The 18002-nt window shown below is 39.7% G+C and overlaps 1 protein-coding gene across 1 annotated transcript in view; it reads right to left on the reverse strand.

The window, feature by feature from the left end:
• Positions 1 to 5040: 5040 nt before the first annotated feature.
• The window catches only part of rapgefl1 (Rap guanine nucleotide exchange factor (GEF)-like 1), a 34734-nt gene continuing 21772 nt past the window's right edge, over positions 5041 to 18002 (reverse strand). Inside the window, exons 4-16 of the mRNA XM_051419912.1 lie at positions 17883 to 18002; positions 17118 to 17215; positions 16885 to 16997; positions 16214 to 16381; positions 15815 to 15912; positions 15582 to 15704; positions 15162 to 15340; positions 14966 to 15056; positions 14370 to 14420; positions 14167 to 14254; positions 12977 to 13041; positions 12572 to 12626; positions 5041 to 11603 (exon numbers count right to left, since the gene is read on the reverse strand). The exon at positions 17883 to 18002 is cut by the window's right edge and continues 97 nt beyond it. Coding sequence (XP_051275872.1) covers positions 11479 to 11603; positions 12572 to 12626; positions 12977 to 13041; positions 14167 to 14254; positions 14370 to 14420; positions 14966 to 15056; positions 15162 to 15340; positions 15582 to 15704; positions 15815 to 15912; positions 16214 to 16381; positions 16885 to 16997; positions 17118 to 17215; positions 17883 to 18002 — 1374 coding nt within the window. The 3' untranslated portion in view covers positions 5041 to 11478. The remainder of the gene's footprint in view (positions 11604 to 12571; positions 12627 to 12976; positions 13042 to 14166; positions 14255 to 14369; positions 14421 to 14965; positions 15057 to 15161; positions 15341 to 15581; positions 15705 to 15814; positions 15913 to 16213; positions 16382 to 16884; positions 16998 to 17117; positions 17216 to 17882) is intronic.

The raw sequence follows: 18002 nt of genomic DNA on the forward strand, positions 1-18002 counted from the left end.
GAATCAAAAATATATATTAAAACAAAACTGTAGTACTGAAGTAAATTTATGCTACTTAAATACTACTCCATTACAACTGGCTGATATAGTTACACCCAGTACCTGAACTGACCCCAAAAAATAACCTTAATTCTGCACAACCATAATTATTTATTTTATCCTTTTTAACAAAGACATTTTCAGTGCCGTTTTCTTAGTGTTAGCTTAGCTTATATGCAAATTGCTGCTGCATGGTACGGTAAAACATTTCACATTTGTATTTGATTATTTGAATGGATGTTGAGATATGATTCACAATTATTGCAAATCAGAATTTTTGCATCACTTTTTTAATTTTCACTGAGAAAAACTGTTAAAATCATGTTATTTTACTTGTGCAGCTTTCTTGTTATTTGCATATTGCATTTGGACATATTGTCATTTTGATGAACTGTGCAAATAGTATAATGTATAATAACATAAGTTTGCCTGCACATTGGGGAATTTTACTTTTATACTAACTCATTTTGCTGATCGTACTCTGGCATTTTAACTCAGTGAAATGCAGAATGCAGGACTTTTACATGTGACAGAGTATTTTTATTCTTACTAAAGGATTTGAATACTTTCCACCACAGTCCCCCCGCCCTCTAATGTAAAGTTAAGAGGTGTAATGCATTATGTAAGGGGATAACGGTTTCATCCTGCACCTGTTTTATAATAACTGAACTTGGACTGTAAGACTAAGACACACACACACACACACACACACACACACACACTCTGCTGTAGTCATGCAAACACACTCTCCAATACTATCCACTGAATGCCTTTAATCTGCAGCTCCAACCTTCACCCTTCCCCCAAATTTGACCCTAAATATAAACCTCTTCCTAATCAGGGATGGAAAGCTGTCCTCTCTGGGGGGGGGAGGACGCTGGTCCAGTATACGGTCCTGTGGGGGGGATCCAGGGACCCTATCAGCTGAAATTAAAACACACCTCCCCTCTCACACGCACTCACTGGAGACTTTAACCCAACTTGCATTGCGATGCACTTCGACCACAAGAACCTGCACAGCTAATGTTACTGATTCCTTTTCCTGCTTTCAATAGAAGGAAAACAAATACATCGAAGCACAAGAAATAGAGTCGGGAGAGAGAGATTAGTCCAGAAGGAGAGTTTGCACACTCACATATACCAGAATATTCTTTATGTTGTGTATGCATGTGTGTGTGTGTGTGTGTGTGTGTGTGAGAGAGAGAGACTGAAATACCTCAACAACTATTGGATGGATGCAAATGTAGGTCAGACATTAAAGTTTCCTTCAGGATGAATTAATATGTCCAATATTTTGGTTTGCAGTTTGCAAAGTACAATTTTAAAGTACTTAGTTACTTAACTTGAGTATTTCCGTTTTCTACTGTTCACTCTTTTTATCTGACGTTAGTTTGTTGTTATTTTGCAGATTCTGATAAATGATACAAAATATAACTGACAAGTAAAGCTGTAAGAACGAACCCTTGCAGTCTGCACGCGTCTGGTTTACTTCCTGTTTCCAGTAGGTGGCGCCATAACTGTGAGTGAATATAAGCATGTAGGTGTGTTCAGGGCGGGACTCTTATGAAACGTGTGAAGTTTGAGGCCAATTGGACAAAGTTTAGTCAAGAAACGGTGTTCAACGAACACTGAAGATTTTCATTGTGATTGTCTTTAGATCGCAATGACCAAATCTGAAGTCGATCCGATTAATTCCTGAGGAGAAATTCATTAATATTTGTGTATAAATCGCCACTGAATTCAAAATGGCAAACTTCCTGTTGGGTTTGGTGGATCGGTCCAAGAGGGTTTGTTGTACGTCTGGTTGCGATCTATGAGCCGACCAACTTTCATACATATCGGTGAAATGTGAAAATTTCATGTAAATCAGATGGTGATTGCCATACAAGGCTTACTTCTGGGTTTCATACGATTCATTGTGGTTCAAACTAATAATAATCCTATAGCAGTTTCAATTTGGTCCTAATAAATAATGATGTATTATAACAGGATAAAACTTAATTGATTCTTGGAAGAATTTACAAACTACTTGCAATTAATAAAGTCATTAAAATGAGCTTTAAAGTGATGAACACATTAATGCATCAATAATTATAATCCAATAACATCGTATTCTAAAATTAGTCCTTTTTTTAATACTTTTGTACTTTTACTTAAAAGGTCCAATGTGTAACATTTAGGAGTATAGATTATATAATATTAATAAATATGTCCTCTTCTATGGAGGCCACCACCAAACACTGGCTCTAGATACAGGTGTTCATATTTACTGTGAGTTTCGCCGCCAGTTTCTCCTACACGCTTAGAAAGGGAGAGTGAGGCAAGGGGTATTCTACAACTACTACAACTAACTACAGTTAGTCATGGAGTTATACAAGGTTCTGTACTTGGACCAATACTATTTACTTTATATATGCTCCCTTTAGGCAAAATTATTAGGAATCACTCCATTCACTTTCACTGTTATGCAGATGATACGCAGTTATATCTATCAATCAACCCCGATTAAATTAATCAATTATCTAAATTACAAACATGTCTTAAGGACATAAAATCCTGGATGAGCTGCAATTTTCTGATGTTAAACTCAGAAAAAAATGAAATTCTTGTTCTTGGCCCCAAAAATCTTAGAGACTCACTGTCTAAAGATATAGTTACTCTAGATGGCATTAACTTGGCCTCTAGCACCACTGTCAGGAATCTTGGAGTTATCTTTGATCAGGATTTCCCACATGAAGCAGACCTCTAGGACTGCCTTCTTTCATTTACGTAATATTACAAAAATTAGACACATCCTATCACAGACAGATGCAGAAAAACTAATCCATGCATTTGTTACTTCAAGGCTGGATTACTGCAACTCTTTATTATCAGGTTGCCCCAATAAGTCCATTAAAACGCTCCAATTAATTCAGAACGCTGCAGCACGAGTACTGACAGGAACTAGAAAAAGAGATCACATCTCTCCTGTACTAGCTTCTCTGCATTGACTCCCTGTAAAATGTAGAATAGAATTTAAAATCCTCCTCCTCACCTATAAAGCTCTTCATGGTCAGGCCCCTTCATATCTTAAAGAGCTCATAGTACCCTATTACCCCTCTAGAACACTACGTTCTCTGAATGCTGGGCTACTTGTGGTTCCTATAGTCTCTAAAAGTAGAACAGGAGCCAGAGCCTTCAGTTACCAAGCTCCTCTCCTGTGGAACCAGCTTCCAGTTGTGGTTCGGGAGGCAGACACCCTCTCCACATTCAAGAGTAGGCTTAAGACATTCCTCTTTGATAAAGCTTATAGTTAGGGCTGGATCAGGTGAGTCCTGATCCATCCCTTAGTTATGCTGCTATAGGCCTAGACTATCGGGGGATTTCCCATGGTGCACTGAGCTCCTCTCTTCCTCTCTCTTTCTGCACTCATTCATGTCCCATTAATGCATGTTACTAACTCCACTTCTTCCCCGGAGTTCTTGTGCTTTCTCGTCTCGCAGGTTCTTATCGATCCTGGTGGAGCCTCCTGCCATGGTCCTGATAGATTGCCATTGCCAATACTGTTGTTGCTGTGCACCTGTCTGTCTGTTTGTCTCTCTCTCTGTCTCTGTCTGTCTGTCTCTCTCTCTCTCTCACCCCAACTGGTCGTGACAGCAGTGTTGCCAACTTGGTGACTTTTTTGCCAAATCTGGCGACTTTCCAAATCCTCCTGGCAATTTTTTTGGTCAAAAGCGACTAGCGACAAATCTTGCAACTTTTTTGGTGTTATTGGAGACTTTTGTGGTGTTTGAAGACTCTGACGTGAAAGCACGTATCACTCTACAGTTACTGTGCTCAATGAGCAGCGGGTGCTGCCATGAGCCCCTCCCCCATCCAAAATCACTCACAGGTGGTCAGCCTCAGTAGCCTGTCCCAGCCTGCAGTCAGAGAGGAGACACACACAACTCCGTGTCCAGTCTGCAAATGAATCGCGCATGCGCATGGCCACCGTTCCCGCTCTGTGACAGGGTGTAAATGTTTCTTCACCCACTCTCACAAAAAATACATTACAAAATTTATTACATTTAGGGTTTTTTTAACTCACTTTTTGTCTCTCCCGTGACGTTATTCCTCTCTCCTACAGTGTCCATTAAATGCGGTTACAACAGGCAAATTGCCAGTTATGCAAATTAGGTGATGATGTCATTTAGCGACTTTTAGGACAGCCAATAGCTACTTTCCTTACTGAGGAGCTGGCAACACTGAGAGACAGACGACCACCCACCTAGAGCCGGAGGATCTGTCCTAGGTTTCTGCCTTTAACAGGCAGTTTTTCCTTGCCCTTGTCTCCAAGGTCTTGCTCATGGTGGTACTGTTGGGTCTCTGTAATTAATGTTTTAAAGAGTTCAGTCTAGACCTGCTCTATTTGAAAAGTGTCCTGAGATAACTTCTGTTATGAATTGGTGTTATACAAATAAAATTGAATTGAATTGAATTATTCAAACAGTAAGTAAAATGTTGACTTTTACTTGTAAAAGCCTGTAGTGTTACTTACATAAAGTATCTGAGTACTTCTTCCAGTATTACATTCAGCCTAAGCACTGCTAATGAGCAAATGTTAGCATGCTAACATGCTAAACTAAGATGGTGAACGTGGTGAACAGGATACCATCTGTGAGGCTGTACTACTGTGATTCAAGCTAAATGCTAAATTAATTGCAATGACAATGCTAACATTTAGAAGGCATAATATTTACCATGTTAACCATTTTAGTTTAGCGTGTTAGCATGCTAACACAAGCAGAATGTCCTTTACAACTTTAAATCTGAGGTTCATTACAGGTCGGATGATTTGACTACAAGTTACTACAGTTACGCTCATTTACATAGGCAACAACAGAGATTATTTCCAGATATTTGGTCATTTTAATGAATTTCCAGGTGATTCCATGACTGGAAAACTAGTCTGTAAATGTCCAGGTTTTCCAGGACGAGTGAACGTTGACAGACGCACAGAGAGAAGTGAGTGTGAGGCAGAGCTGTTGTTGTCCAGAGGTTTTATTTCAGTGTCTGTAGTGTGACAGCAGAGGGAGCTACAAGTCTGGAGGAAATCTGTCCCATTCAATCATTTCAGCCGAGTTTCCAATCAGTAGAGAAGCAAAGTAATCACTAATTTATCAATTCATCAATTCCATTTAACATCCATCCATTAAACTTCCTGTTTCTGATCGTAACATTTTATGTTTTTCACTTTTTCCCCATTCAAATCAACTTGAATTATCTCCTCTGCAATTTTTATTTAAATCAATTTAAACTAAATATTTTCCCCTCAGATTGTTTTTGCAGAGAATAAATATAATAAAGTTCATCAATAACATCGAGTATCAGAGCAACTGTTCAATAATGAGAAAAATGTATTAATGTTATGAGAAAAATAAGTCATGAAATCAGGATAATAAACGCATCGATGGAAGAAAAACAATAATATGAGATTAAGTTTTCATTTTAATTGACAAAAGTTGTAAAATTTTAAGATAAAGTTGGACTTTTAGTAGAAGAGTTAATTGTAACATGAAATAATTTAGTAATTTTACTCAGAAGTCAGAATAAAGTTTTAGAGTCATAATGTTATGAGGAAAAAGCCCTAATTAATATTCTAAGTCTCATTTAACTCTTATTTAATTTTACAACTTGTTTCTTGTAAAAAGTTTCAAAAAACATTATTCAAATATTCTTGAAATATTAAGAGTTTCTTGTAATTTTGTCTTTATTCTATCATATAACTTTAATAAAAATGACTTCTCTTGCAAAACTACAATTTAATTCTCTAAAAATAAGATTTTTATGAATTACAACTTATTAATATTAATAATAATAATAATAATAATAATAATAAGTATCATAATTCACTTTTTTCCAATAACATTTGTTTTTCTATTAAAATTCCAACATTATGTTGAAATATTATTTCTCTCATTAAATCACTTTTCTCAAAACTGTGATTTATGAGTTTTATCTCACAAAATTAAATCTGTATTCTGGAAATGACAAAACTTTTATACAATTACGAATCAATCTCATAATATTTCGGGAAAAAAAATGTTCTTGTACAATTATAACTCAAAACTATAAGAAATGAAAAATATTTGGATGTCATTCTGAAAAAAAATGTACCAGTTGCTCTACTACTCCATGGTTCAGACTTCACTTGCACGACGCCCACTACCGGCCCCACCCCCAGGCCTGTGCTCCAATCACATTGTTCACAGAAATAAGGACTTGTATCGATGTAAACAACCACTTCTGTACAAAAAACCCAAACAGAAACAACCCCAAGCTTTAGATAGAAAACAACAGAACAATCAAACTGAAGAGATTTAACTGTACAATTCATTAAGTCATAAATTCATCATCATTTCTTTCTCTTGCAATCGTCACTGTACACTTCTCGCTCACTTTTACAAATAAAAAACATCAAATCAAATATTTCTCCTTGAGTTAGCGTCACTCTCTCTCTCCGCTCATACATAAAATAGAGTCTCCGTTAGTATTTGCCTATTTACAGGGTTGCACTATGTACACATTTTTATTTTTTCAGTGTTTTCACACGGGCAACTCAGTAGACGGCCTCGACCCAAGAGGCCGCCTCCCTCCCGAAATTATGCATCCCAGCAGAATTAGACGCAGAAGCCACGATTGGTCCAAAACCCGGAAGGTTTGTTCAGTTCAGATTCGTCTTTGTTTAGGTTCAGATTTCGTTAAGTCTTCAGTTTCTGCTCAGAACTACACTGGGATCCATAATAAACCGCCCGACACCCAGGAAGTGGTCCTGAGAGAGCCACCGGCAGACTAGTGATGATGTCATCTTCACTGGGTTTCACACTTTGTACCCGACCAAAACCGCAATCGTCTCCACCTCGACAAGACCTTAATACAGAGAATCTGAACTCATGTTCTTGGGGGTTCAAACTTTGGTTCTCAGAGTTTTGAACTCGTGTTTGTGAGAGTTTGAATTTGAAATTGTGTCTATGTGAGTTCTGACTTTGAAGTTAAAACTCAAACTTGTGTTCTCAAGTTAGAACTTGAGGTTTTGGGGGTTTGAACTTGTGAATTTGAAAGTTTGAAATCTTCTCAGAGGTGACTAGAATGTTTTTGGTACTTTGAACTTTTGTTCTTGAGAATTCTGGGAAAGTTCTGGGAAACAAACATTTAGATATAAGGTCTATAAATTAGCCTATATTGGATATAAGGTCTTATCAAAGTGGAGAAGTTTTGTCCCGTCCAGAATAAATCCGCCTCAGTTCACATGATGTCGCTCAAAATCCGAAATGGAAAAATCTGAGTTCCTGTCGTGAGTTGAACTCCCATCCCCAGAGATCCTTTGTCGTTAAAACATTAAAGCGACTCTTACAGAACAATGAAACAATACAAGGCTCAAGATAAATGTCAGACTGCTTCTTTACAGCAGATAGCGTCATTAAATTACTACATTACTTAAATACTTCAAACCGTGAGCGTACGATAGCTGAACACTGGTTCTTTAAACTCTTAATAATATTAATTTGACCAGGTTGTAAAACAAAATATAAATAAAACTGATTTAATTAAAGTTGTTGGGTCTGAAACCTGGACTGGTTGGTGAACCGGTTCTGACGTGGAGGCGGACTTTGCTCTGGATGGGATCAGCCTCACTGAGCTTTTACAAACTGGATGTTATGGTACAGATGGAGAATGACAAAGTCTCACTGGCCACCAGAGCTGAGCACAGGTAACATTTTTCAAACCATTTACACATTTTCAGAAATCTTTTTTTACAAACACGTGAACGTCCTGATGCACTGAAGAGTTTCCTCCAACCGACGAAGGAAGACATCGACTGGACGTCTCGCTATGAAATCAAATATTCAACCTGCTGTAAAAGACTTCCAGACAAGGATCATTAAAAATATCCTGTAATTAATCTCAAAATGTTACAGCTTTATGTCATCGAATTATAACTTTATCTCTATGATTCTTTTTTAAATTACGTTACGAAGTACTGACTTTATCTCGTCATATTACAAATTATCTCATAAAATTCGGATTACTTTCTTTCTTTAACTGCTTTTTTCTCAAAACATTTTGGTGTTTTTTCTCGAAGTCTCTGGGTTTGTGAGCCAAGAGCGCAGGTAAGAAACTATATGTTCGTTTTTCACAACATCTGAAGAGTGAAACGCTTCAGTGCACCGAGAAAAAACCTTCAGTGGGAGTTCATTTTGTCTTGAGTCAAGTATTTTCATGATCTGTGACGAAAGCCCTGTTCGAGTCCCAAATTTATCTCACTGACGGTCACAAATTGCTTTTTAGAAACGGGTCCCTGTCTCGCGGGTTAGCTAGCACTTTGTTCATCATTAACTCTGATGGGACTCAGACAAAATGACTTCAGATGAAGGTTTTTACAGTGTACTCTGACTCAGACCAAAAGTAAAACCATGTTTCCGTGTGGACCAGCTGGACTCAGACCTGGTGGTGATCACAGCAGAAAAACAACAACTCTGTAGATTTCTATTATTATAGTAAATATGACTGAAGCGTGATCAGCTGTACAAACACAGAACCAATTGATCGCAACACAACTGGACTCAACTGAACCGAACTCTACTGAAAATCTAGAATAAAGAGTAAACAAAACCTCTCTGTGTCTCTGAGCCCTGAGGTTTGGCAAAAGTGCTTGTTGCTGCGATAAGTTGACCAACCGGCTTCGCTTCCCGCCGCTCGGTTATTGCCTCGGACCCCGACCCGCCAAATCCACGAGCCGACCAATGGCGGGGGCCGCTCCGTGGGGCTGATCGGGTCCTTCCTTTAAAGCCGGCTGGTCGTTCAGCAGGTAGATCCCAAACGCTGAGAAGAAAAAAGAAAAACTCCTGTCGACTCTCTCGTATGTTTGTATTTATCTCTCCGGTATGATGTCGTCCGGGTAACACAGCTGGCTGATTTCAACCACTTCACATCACTTTCTTAAAGCACCATACCTGTGTTTGCATGTTTTAGCCGGTTTACTCCAATTCCGCCCACCCGTCGATCTCCGAACAAAACAACCAGCTGTTCCCGTTTCCTTCTTCTATGATTAAGAAACAGTCAAACATTTATTTGTCCTAATTAATATCTACTCTTAAATACAAGATGTGTCGGTTGATGATAGAATAAATTAGCTGGTATTTGTTCTTTAATACAAACAGAATTATTCTTAATTCTTATTAAAGTCTCTTAAATTTGGTTGTGAAAGGTACTTTCTGGGAGTTTTTGGTGGAGCTATGAGTCCAGTAGTCTTATTTTGGTACTTTAAAGTAACATTTTATGCTAAAAATTTGATTTTTATTATTATTTGTCTGTTGCTTTTAAATTCAGACAATTTTCCACCTTTGTGGACAATTAAGTTGTACAACCCTTTTTTTTTTTTAGAGTTGTGACTTTTTATAGTGTACAAATAAACTTGTTTGAGCCCTCTGGTGGACAAACTGTGTAATGGCCCTAAACACAACATTTTTCTACAGATTCTTAATGTTATATATCAACTGATATTTAAATATCTGATAATATCAGTCTGACCTGCGCATTGACACCTGCAGCTCTCTGGGAGGAACTTAACCACACTGGAAATATAAAGAAAAACTGATGATACTTGATTTGTAGTAAAACTGGTTAAAACATACAAAAACACAGTATGGTCCTTTAAAGTGAACATGATTTGAATTCTGAAACAAAAAGCAGAAAAGACCCGAGAGTCTTCAGACTGAAACTGAGATCACGTTGGGTAGAAAACCAGCATCTACGCACTCTGATCCAGCAAGGAAACGTCCTCCGTCCACGTGTCCATGAACGCACCGTGACCGATGTCCCACATTGTCTCTATGTCCAGTGAACGCATCGTCACTGTTGGGTTCAGTCACTGTGTGAAATATGGCAGCTGATACAAACCACAGATCAGAGGTCAGCCTAACAGCCCTTAACCACTTCTGTAACCCACAATCAACCGTAAATGAGTTCAGTTACAGATCGACGTGGTCGAGTCCTATATATCTAAAAGAGTTTGCTATTTGATGGAAAAATATATTCAGTCTGGAAATACAGATGACAGATTTCTGCACGTGTAAACTCGTGTTGTGACGTCACAGCGTCACACGAAGTTCGTACGAAGATTCAGTGCGACTGAATTTATTTCGTATGTTTTTTCCTGCAGAGATTCAGAGTTGCACAACCTTCATCAGAGAAAAGATCCTGGAGAACAAAACCACTGCAGCACAGCGGGTATCCACAAGAGATACGTCAGTTCGTCTGTCAGTTCGTCTGTCGGTTTGTCTTTACGTCCGCAGGCGAGTTTAAAAGCTTCTCCGTCTGCACATTGTTGTTCAGAGACGTTAACGTGGTGGTTTCGGTTCTTCTACAGTTTCCGGGTTCATTTCCGGTGTTTCGTTTCAGGTCTGGCTCCCAAACAGGAAGTTGGATTGTTGATTTTTGAGTGTCTGCAACCCACAGTTACCCATTACACCCTTCTCTCTGTAGACCCGTACAGGCGCTTACGTCTGCGTCCTCCCAGAAACACCACATTGACCCAAATATATACGACGAACAAAGACTTCTTGAAACACTGAGAGACTGTTGGTCCTCCAATTTTCTGAACAAGTGGAAACTCTGGAAATTGAAAACAATACCTCAAATATTTCCTGTTTCTTTCTGTATTTTCTTGTTTTAGAGATTTGGTTCATATTTGCACTAACTTTGGATCAGAAACGTGATTCTTGGCTGATTGTCAGATTCAACTCGCTTCATAAACACTTTTAGTGCTGACGAACCCACAATGCAACACTGCAACACTTTCTCCGTTCAACAATATCTGATGTTATGTGAACGTTATGTAAAACAACACAAACGTAAAATCCCGGAAAACATTTGGTCTTATATTTGGGCCAATGGGCTAATTCTTGTTTCCCATGAAATGGCGGTTAAACGACTCTTATGAATGTTCCACCGAGGTCGTAGACATTTACGTCAATGATCCAGAAGACTTTAGGGATAAATTGCCGCCGTCAGGAGGTTAAATTTGAAAAACACGTCTCATAGCGAGTTCTTGGTCCCTCCGAGCGTCTCTGTGAGTCGGTGGTTGTCGGGCTGCTGGCAGTGTTCAGACTGCTGCTGATGGAGGGATGAGGGAGCAGGAGGAGGAGGTGGAGGAAAAGAGGAAGAAGAAGCAAATGAGAACTCAGTCAAAGTGGAGGGTGAAGGAGGAGAAGAAGGTAGATGAGGAGGAGGAGGAGGAAGTTTCTGGTTCCAGTGTGAGACTCCTTCCTTATCTCCCTCTCACCAATCCATTTCCTCCTTTACTTTATTAAAGCGTCTTCCTCCTCCTCCTCCTCCTCTTCCTCCTCTTCTCTCCATCCAATCTCCTCTTCTTCATTTCCAGTCTCTTTCAGTCTCTTTTTGTCCCTCCTGTCCGTCCCTTTATGTGTCTTTGGGCTCCAGTTTACAGGACATGTCGAACAGCAGGTTCTGGTTGTCGATCACCTGTAACTGTCGGACGTAGGCCTTCGTCTGCAGGTGGGAGGGGGACGTCTCCGTATCCATGGCTACCAGGTGGACAAAGGAAGAGACAGAAAACACACGGTTGTTAGAGATATCATCAGTTACAGCACACAGAGCTGCAGTGACACACTGACGCCACCAGATGGAGACAAAGGCAGCCACTTCCTTCACAAGAAAAGCATTTTATTTGTAAATGCAGAACAGATTCCCAAGTTGATTTCTGACATTAAGACAATTAGTTTTAAGTTTTGAGTGATTAAATATACAAATGAGTTATTATTTAATTATTATCTAATTAAAAATCTGCTAATTTTTATACATTTACGGAACAGGAATCTGAACGTTGGATAAAGTCAGGTTCAAAATTCTTGTTTCTTTTTGTTGACATGTTAGAGTCAAAGGTTTTTATAGAAGGAACCTAATTTTATCGCTCCATAAATCAATAAAAAAATCTAATTTCACCATGTTTTTAGTAATAAAATGTGCTATAAATCAGGCTGTGAATGATATATGAACAAAGCCCTCAGTACAAACCTTCAGAATAGGAATAAAACTGGAAGGTTTGATGGATGTAAAAGCTGCTGAAGTTGAGATTTCTGGCCTTTAAAAATCTGAAGGTGAACTGGGTCCAATTTTAACAGATATCAGTATGAAACTTCCCCAAGTGATTTCTGACATTAAAACACATTTCTTTTGTATTACAAGTTTTGTGAAATTGAATGTTTAAATATGTAAATGAGGTATTATCTGATGATGATCTGAACTTTTGGGGAAATCTTCAGACGCAAACAGACAAGTTAAAATAAAATTAACACTAAATGTGAATTTTTGGGCTTTTTCTTTGAAAAACGACACATTTTTGTCTGTCGTGTCCGTTTAGGTACATTTTCCTGTTTATACCTTTACAGAGTATTTTCACAGTGTGATATTAGTATCACATTAAAACACAGTGTGTGTGTGTGTGTGTGTGTGTGTGTGTGTGTGTGTGTGTGTGTGTGTGTGTGTGTGTTACCTAGCTGGCTGCTCCTGTATCGTCTGATGATCCTCACCATCTCAGCCACTTTATGCTGCAGGAAGAAGAAGAACATGTATCAGTTGGTTGGAGTAAAGTTGTGACAGATGTTCAATATTTAAATTAAAATCTGTCACTCAGTGGAATTATATAGCTATATATAATAATAATAATAATAACAACAATAATAGTAGTAATAATAACAATAATATATATAACAATAATAATAATAATAATAATAATAATACAATATATAATAATATATAATAATAATAATAATAATAATAATACAATATATAATAATATATTATAATAATAATAATAATAATAATAATAATAATAATAATAAATATATCTGAAACAACTCGAAGTGGAAACATTAGTATCAGGACACAATCGACTCACCATTTTCTCGAAGTTGACGAGTTCACCGTGAAACGTTTTACAGCTCTCGTGAAGAAATGTTAAGTCTGACAAACAGGAAACACAGCAGATCAATAATCAATCAGTTAATCAGATTATTGAGAGGGAAGCTTCATCAGTCTGCTGACCAACGTTTGTCCTTAATTCTAACATTTAATGAGGATTATGTTAAATTGGGAATCTGGTGCTATGTGAGAAAACTACATTAGCAAGAACTTTTGCACAAGTGATATTATCAGTTATCTTTTCAACAAACAGATTATTGATTATTGGCACTGTAATTGAATGTTGGTGTAGTTCTCCCTTCCACCACAGGGGGCAGCAGAGACAGATATTCTACATCAGCTTTAAATCACTGTTTTCTCTTTTTAACCACCTGACTCACTTCCCTCTCCTTTGGGTTGTGTTACCATGGAGACAGAGAGCTTAAGGCTGCGCACACACACACACGCACACACACACGCACGCACGCACGCACGCACGCACGCACGCACACACACACACACACACGTACAGTGTGTACAGTAATCTCATTTAAAGTCTTTTCTGAGTGTGAACACCTGCTGGGAGCAGTTGAAGACGAGATGAAAAGAAAAACTGGAGCGAAGAGGAAAACGGATGATGAAGAGGAGGAGAGTCTTTGAAGTGACTCTGTGTGTGTGTGTGTGTGTGTGTGTGTGTGTGTGTGGCAGGTGAACAGTAACATGGAGCTGATTAGCCAGGAGTGCTAATTAGTGAAGTGGAGCTAACACGCTAACACTGCTGGTCCACAGCTGGAGGGAAACAGAGTCCCAGAGGATGAAGAACCAGAACCAGCAGATCTGGACTGGTTCTGTGTGGATGATATTGATCCTGTATTGACAGTCAGACTGTGGACATATGACGGCCTTTAGCTCGTGTTTCTAGAGTTACGTGTTGTTACGAACACGTTAGGAATTGTTAAAATGTGATATTTCTTAAAGGGAGTTTGGTGCAGGGAGCTTTTAGTTGGATTCAAACTGCTGATATGGATCATTGTTAACGTTTAGTCTCCACTACAGAAACACTAGCTGACTGCTGAAGGCTGATCAGGTTGATTGATGCTTTAATAATGAGAGTATTGATTATTGATTATAGTTGTGTAGCGTGAACAAGGCTTTAGCATCTGCTGTTAGCATTTAGCTCAGTCTCACCTTTGAGTAGCAGAGGTGTGAAGGGGATCAGTGGAGGTCTCAGGCTGGTGATCAGGTCTCTGTAGGACTTGTGGTTCCTGGACGGGTCCTTTAAGACAAACACATATCAATATTAATTATTGATTACTGACACGCTGCTGCTGTAATTTGACCTCTGACCTCTGAACGTCTCACTCAATGATGATCAGATCAGAGTTACTCACCGCGACGCTCTCAAACTGCTGAAACTGCTTCCTGAACTTCCCCGGGAGCCCCTGAACACACACACACACACACACACACACACACACACACACACACACACACACACACACACACACACACACACACACACACACACACACACTGTATTGATCAGTGGGTCTGTGCTGATCTGCAGACGTCTAATGTGGATATTTGGTGTCGTTCTGTAGTGAAACACTTTCTAAAATTAGGGTAAAAAGTTGTTTAATAACTAATAACAGTTCAATAATGTGAGCAAACACTTTATTGATTACTTATAATAAACACAACTCGCTTCCATTACAGTCAGTAGCTGATCTTTATGATCAATACAACAACATTTGATATTCAGGAATATTTGGCCTGTTTCTAGAAGAATACTACGATACCAAGATCTGGTTTAAAGACATTTTGGACACTTTTATGATATTGTTGGTGATCACGTTGAAGAAGAATCAATGCATTATTTATCAATATTAATTATTATTTATTGTTGGCTGTTGAGTGTTCAATGTGTGTACGACTGATGGATGCTGCAGGTAAGGTGATGTGGAGCAGCGTCAGGTGGGTGTCGTACCTCCCAGGTGAGTCGTAGTCTGTTGACGGCGGGGTTGTCTAAACCCAGAACCACAGCGAGGAAGGACAGCAGGTCCTGCTGCTGCTTACAGCTGAAACAGAGACACAAAAGCCCGTTAGGACCCGAACTCTCTCATTCAGACTGCTAACGAAGCCCGGGTAGAGTGAGTGGGTCACGGGATCCGATCCGGACTCACAGCGCTGCGATCTTGATGAACTTGCGGAGCAGCTGGACCCTCTTTGGCAGCGACTGACACTGCAGGATCTCTGTGGCGACCCAGTGCTGCACCTCACTGCAGCGCTGCAGTACCAGCTCCAGGTTCAGGGGGCGCCAGCGGGACTGTTCCCCGTGAAACACATAGCACACGAACTCCACCTGCAGGACACACCAACGAAGAAGAACAGAGCAAAGAACACCAGGAATTAATCAGGACAAAGAATTAGTTTTTACTCACTAATTATCTTCAGTCTAACAATCAATAGACGATCATAAAGTCCTGATTCATGTTCTTCCTTCAGAATAAAAGCATTTGAGTCTCTGAGGGTTTGATGTGAATGACTCAGCACTTTGGGGTCACTGACGGGGTCACTGACGGGGTCACTTTGGGGTCACTGACCTCGTGCACACAGCTGAACAGCTCCCAGTCAAACACCACCAGCTGATTGGCGACCTCCTCCGCCGACATGTCGTGGAGTTTGCTGTCTCCCGGCGTCCAGTGGATCTCCTCAGGAAGAGGAAGCTGAGCGAGCGGGAAGTGACATCACATTACAAAAATACCGACACCAACAAAGAAGTTTTCAGACCTACTGTCAATCAATCAATCAATCAATCAATCGATCAGTTCCTCACCAGGGACTCGAGCTCGGTGGGTTCACAAGCAAACAGGTGAGTGTTGACTCCCAGCGTGGTGAACACGGCTTCATCAGAGGGACGAAACACGGCCTTCTCTAAACACACACATTATATATATTCTATATATTATACATCACATTATATATATTACATATATTATATATCACATTATATATATTCTATATATTATATATCACATTATATATATTCTATATATTATACATCACATTATATATATTGTATTATATTATATATATTATATATCACATTATATATATTGTATATCACATTATATATATTATGTATTATATTAACAGTTTATAAACACTGTATATTATATATATTGCATGTTATTATTATTATTATTATAATTATTATAATAAGTTATCAGCTGACCTCCGGCCGATGTCACCGCCACCAGGATCAGGTTTCCGGGCAGAACCGGTTGGTCTTCGCTGTACTGGAGTTTCTCTCTGACCAGAGCCAGAATCTCTCCGACCCGACAGGACAGACGACTCCTGATGGTGACGTAGGAATGATCCGGAGTGTAGACCCTGCAGAAGACTGCACACACACACACACACACACACACACACACACATATTACAGAGATATTGACCTTCTGGATCTCAGTTTCATCTCCAATACAAAGATAAGTCCAGTTTAGCGTAGCTTAGCACAAAGACTGGACTCTGGTTCTGTTAGCCTACAGTTAGCTTTATGGTTCTGTTAGCCTACAGTTAGCTTTATGGTTCTGTTAGCCTACAGTTAGCTTTATGGTTCTGTTAGCCTACAGTTAGCTTTAGGAGGAACTGATGACTAGCTCTCCGGCTAACGAGATGCAACATGTAATCAGTTTGTTTCTTTTGATGAAGCTACGCTAACAGTTTCCCTTTGCTCCCAGTCTTTGTGCTAAGCTAAGTTAAACACACGTGCTGGTTGTGATGCTCTTTGATGAGAACAGTGTGTGCTGGGTGTGTCCAGACCACAGACTGCAGGTGTGTTTACAGGTAATACAGTGTGTGTGTGTGTGTGTGTGTGTGTCAGTGAGGTTCAGAATGCCGTACTCTCGTCGGAGCCCCTGAAGGCCTCTCTGGGCTGCAGACAGGCATCGATGCGTCTGAAGTGTCTGAACAGAGGACGGACCTGCTTCTTCCTGCTCTCCTTCTCCTCTTCAGAGCTGAACACACAGAATCAGGACACATTCATCAATATGTGTGTGTGTGTGTGTGTGTGTGTGTGTGTGTGTGTGTGTACAGTGTGTACAGTGTGTGTGTGTGTGTGTGTGTGTGTGTCTTACGGGCAGTGTAAGATCTCGGTCCATCTCTGCAGTTTGAGGACGTCTTCCACCAGCTCAGGACACCGACTCAACTCCCGAACCGCACACAGATACAGCTCCTACACACACACACACACACACACACACACACACAACACACACACACAAAAAATAAAACTTTTATTCACACAAACACCAGAATGTGCTGAGATGAGTCAGTCACGTTGCCGTGACAACCAGGAGCCAAAAAAAAAAAAAACTGTTCCCACCCTGCTGAGGTATTATAATTTTTTGTGTGTGTGTGTGTATTATGTGTGTGTGTAATAATATATAATATGTGTGTGTGTGTGTGTGTGTGTGTGTGTGTGTGTGTGTGTATAATATGTGTGTGTGTGTGTGTGTGATAATGTGTGTGTGTGTGTGTGTATTATGTGTGTGTGTAATGTGTGTGTGTGTGTGTGATAATGTGTGTGTGTGTATTATGTGTGTGTGTAATGTGTGTGTGTGTGTGTGTGTGTATAATGTGTGTGTGGATAATGTGTGTGTGTGTGTGTGTGTGTGTGTGTGTGTGTGTGTGTGTGTTAATGTGTGTGTGTGTGTGTGTGTATAATTTGTGTGTGTGTGTGTATAATGTGTGTGTGTGTGTGTGTGTGTATTATGTGTGTGTGTAATGTGTGTGTGTGTGTGTGTGTGTGTGTGTGTGTGTGTGTGTGTATTATGTGTGTGTGTAATGTGTGTGTGTGTGTATAATATGTGTGTGTGTGTGTGTGTGTGTGTGTGTGTTACCTTGGGGAAGCTGTTGCTCCTCTCTCCTTCCTCCTGCAGGAGTTCTCTGTATGTGTCGAGATATCTGAAGGCGACGTTGAGCACTGCCTGCTTCCTCTCCGCTCCGTCCATCGCTCCCTC

This window comes from Dicentrarchus labrax, unplaced genomic scaffold, assembly GCF_905237075.1.
Source record: "Dicentrarchus labrax unplaced genomic scaffold, dlabrax2021, whole genome shotgun sequence".
Classification (NCBI taxonomy): domain Eukaryota; kingdom Metazoa; phylum Chordata; class Actinopteri; family Moronidae; genus Dicentrarchus; species Dicentrarchus labrax.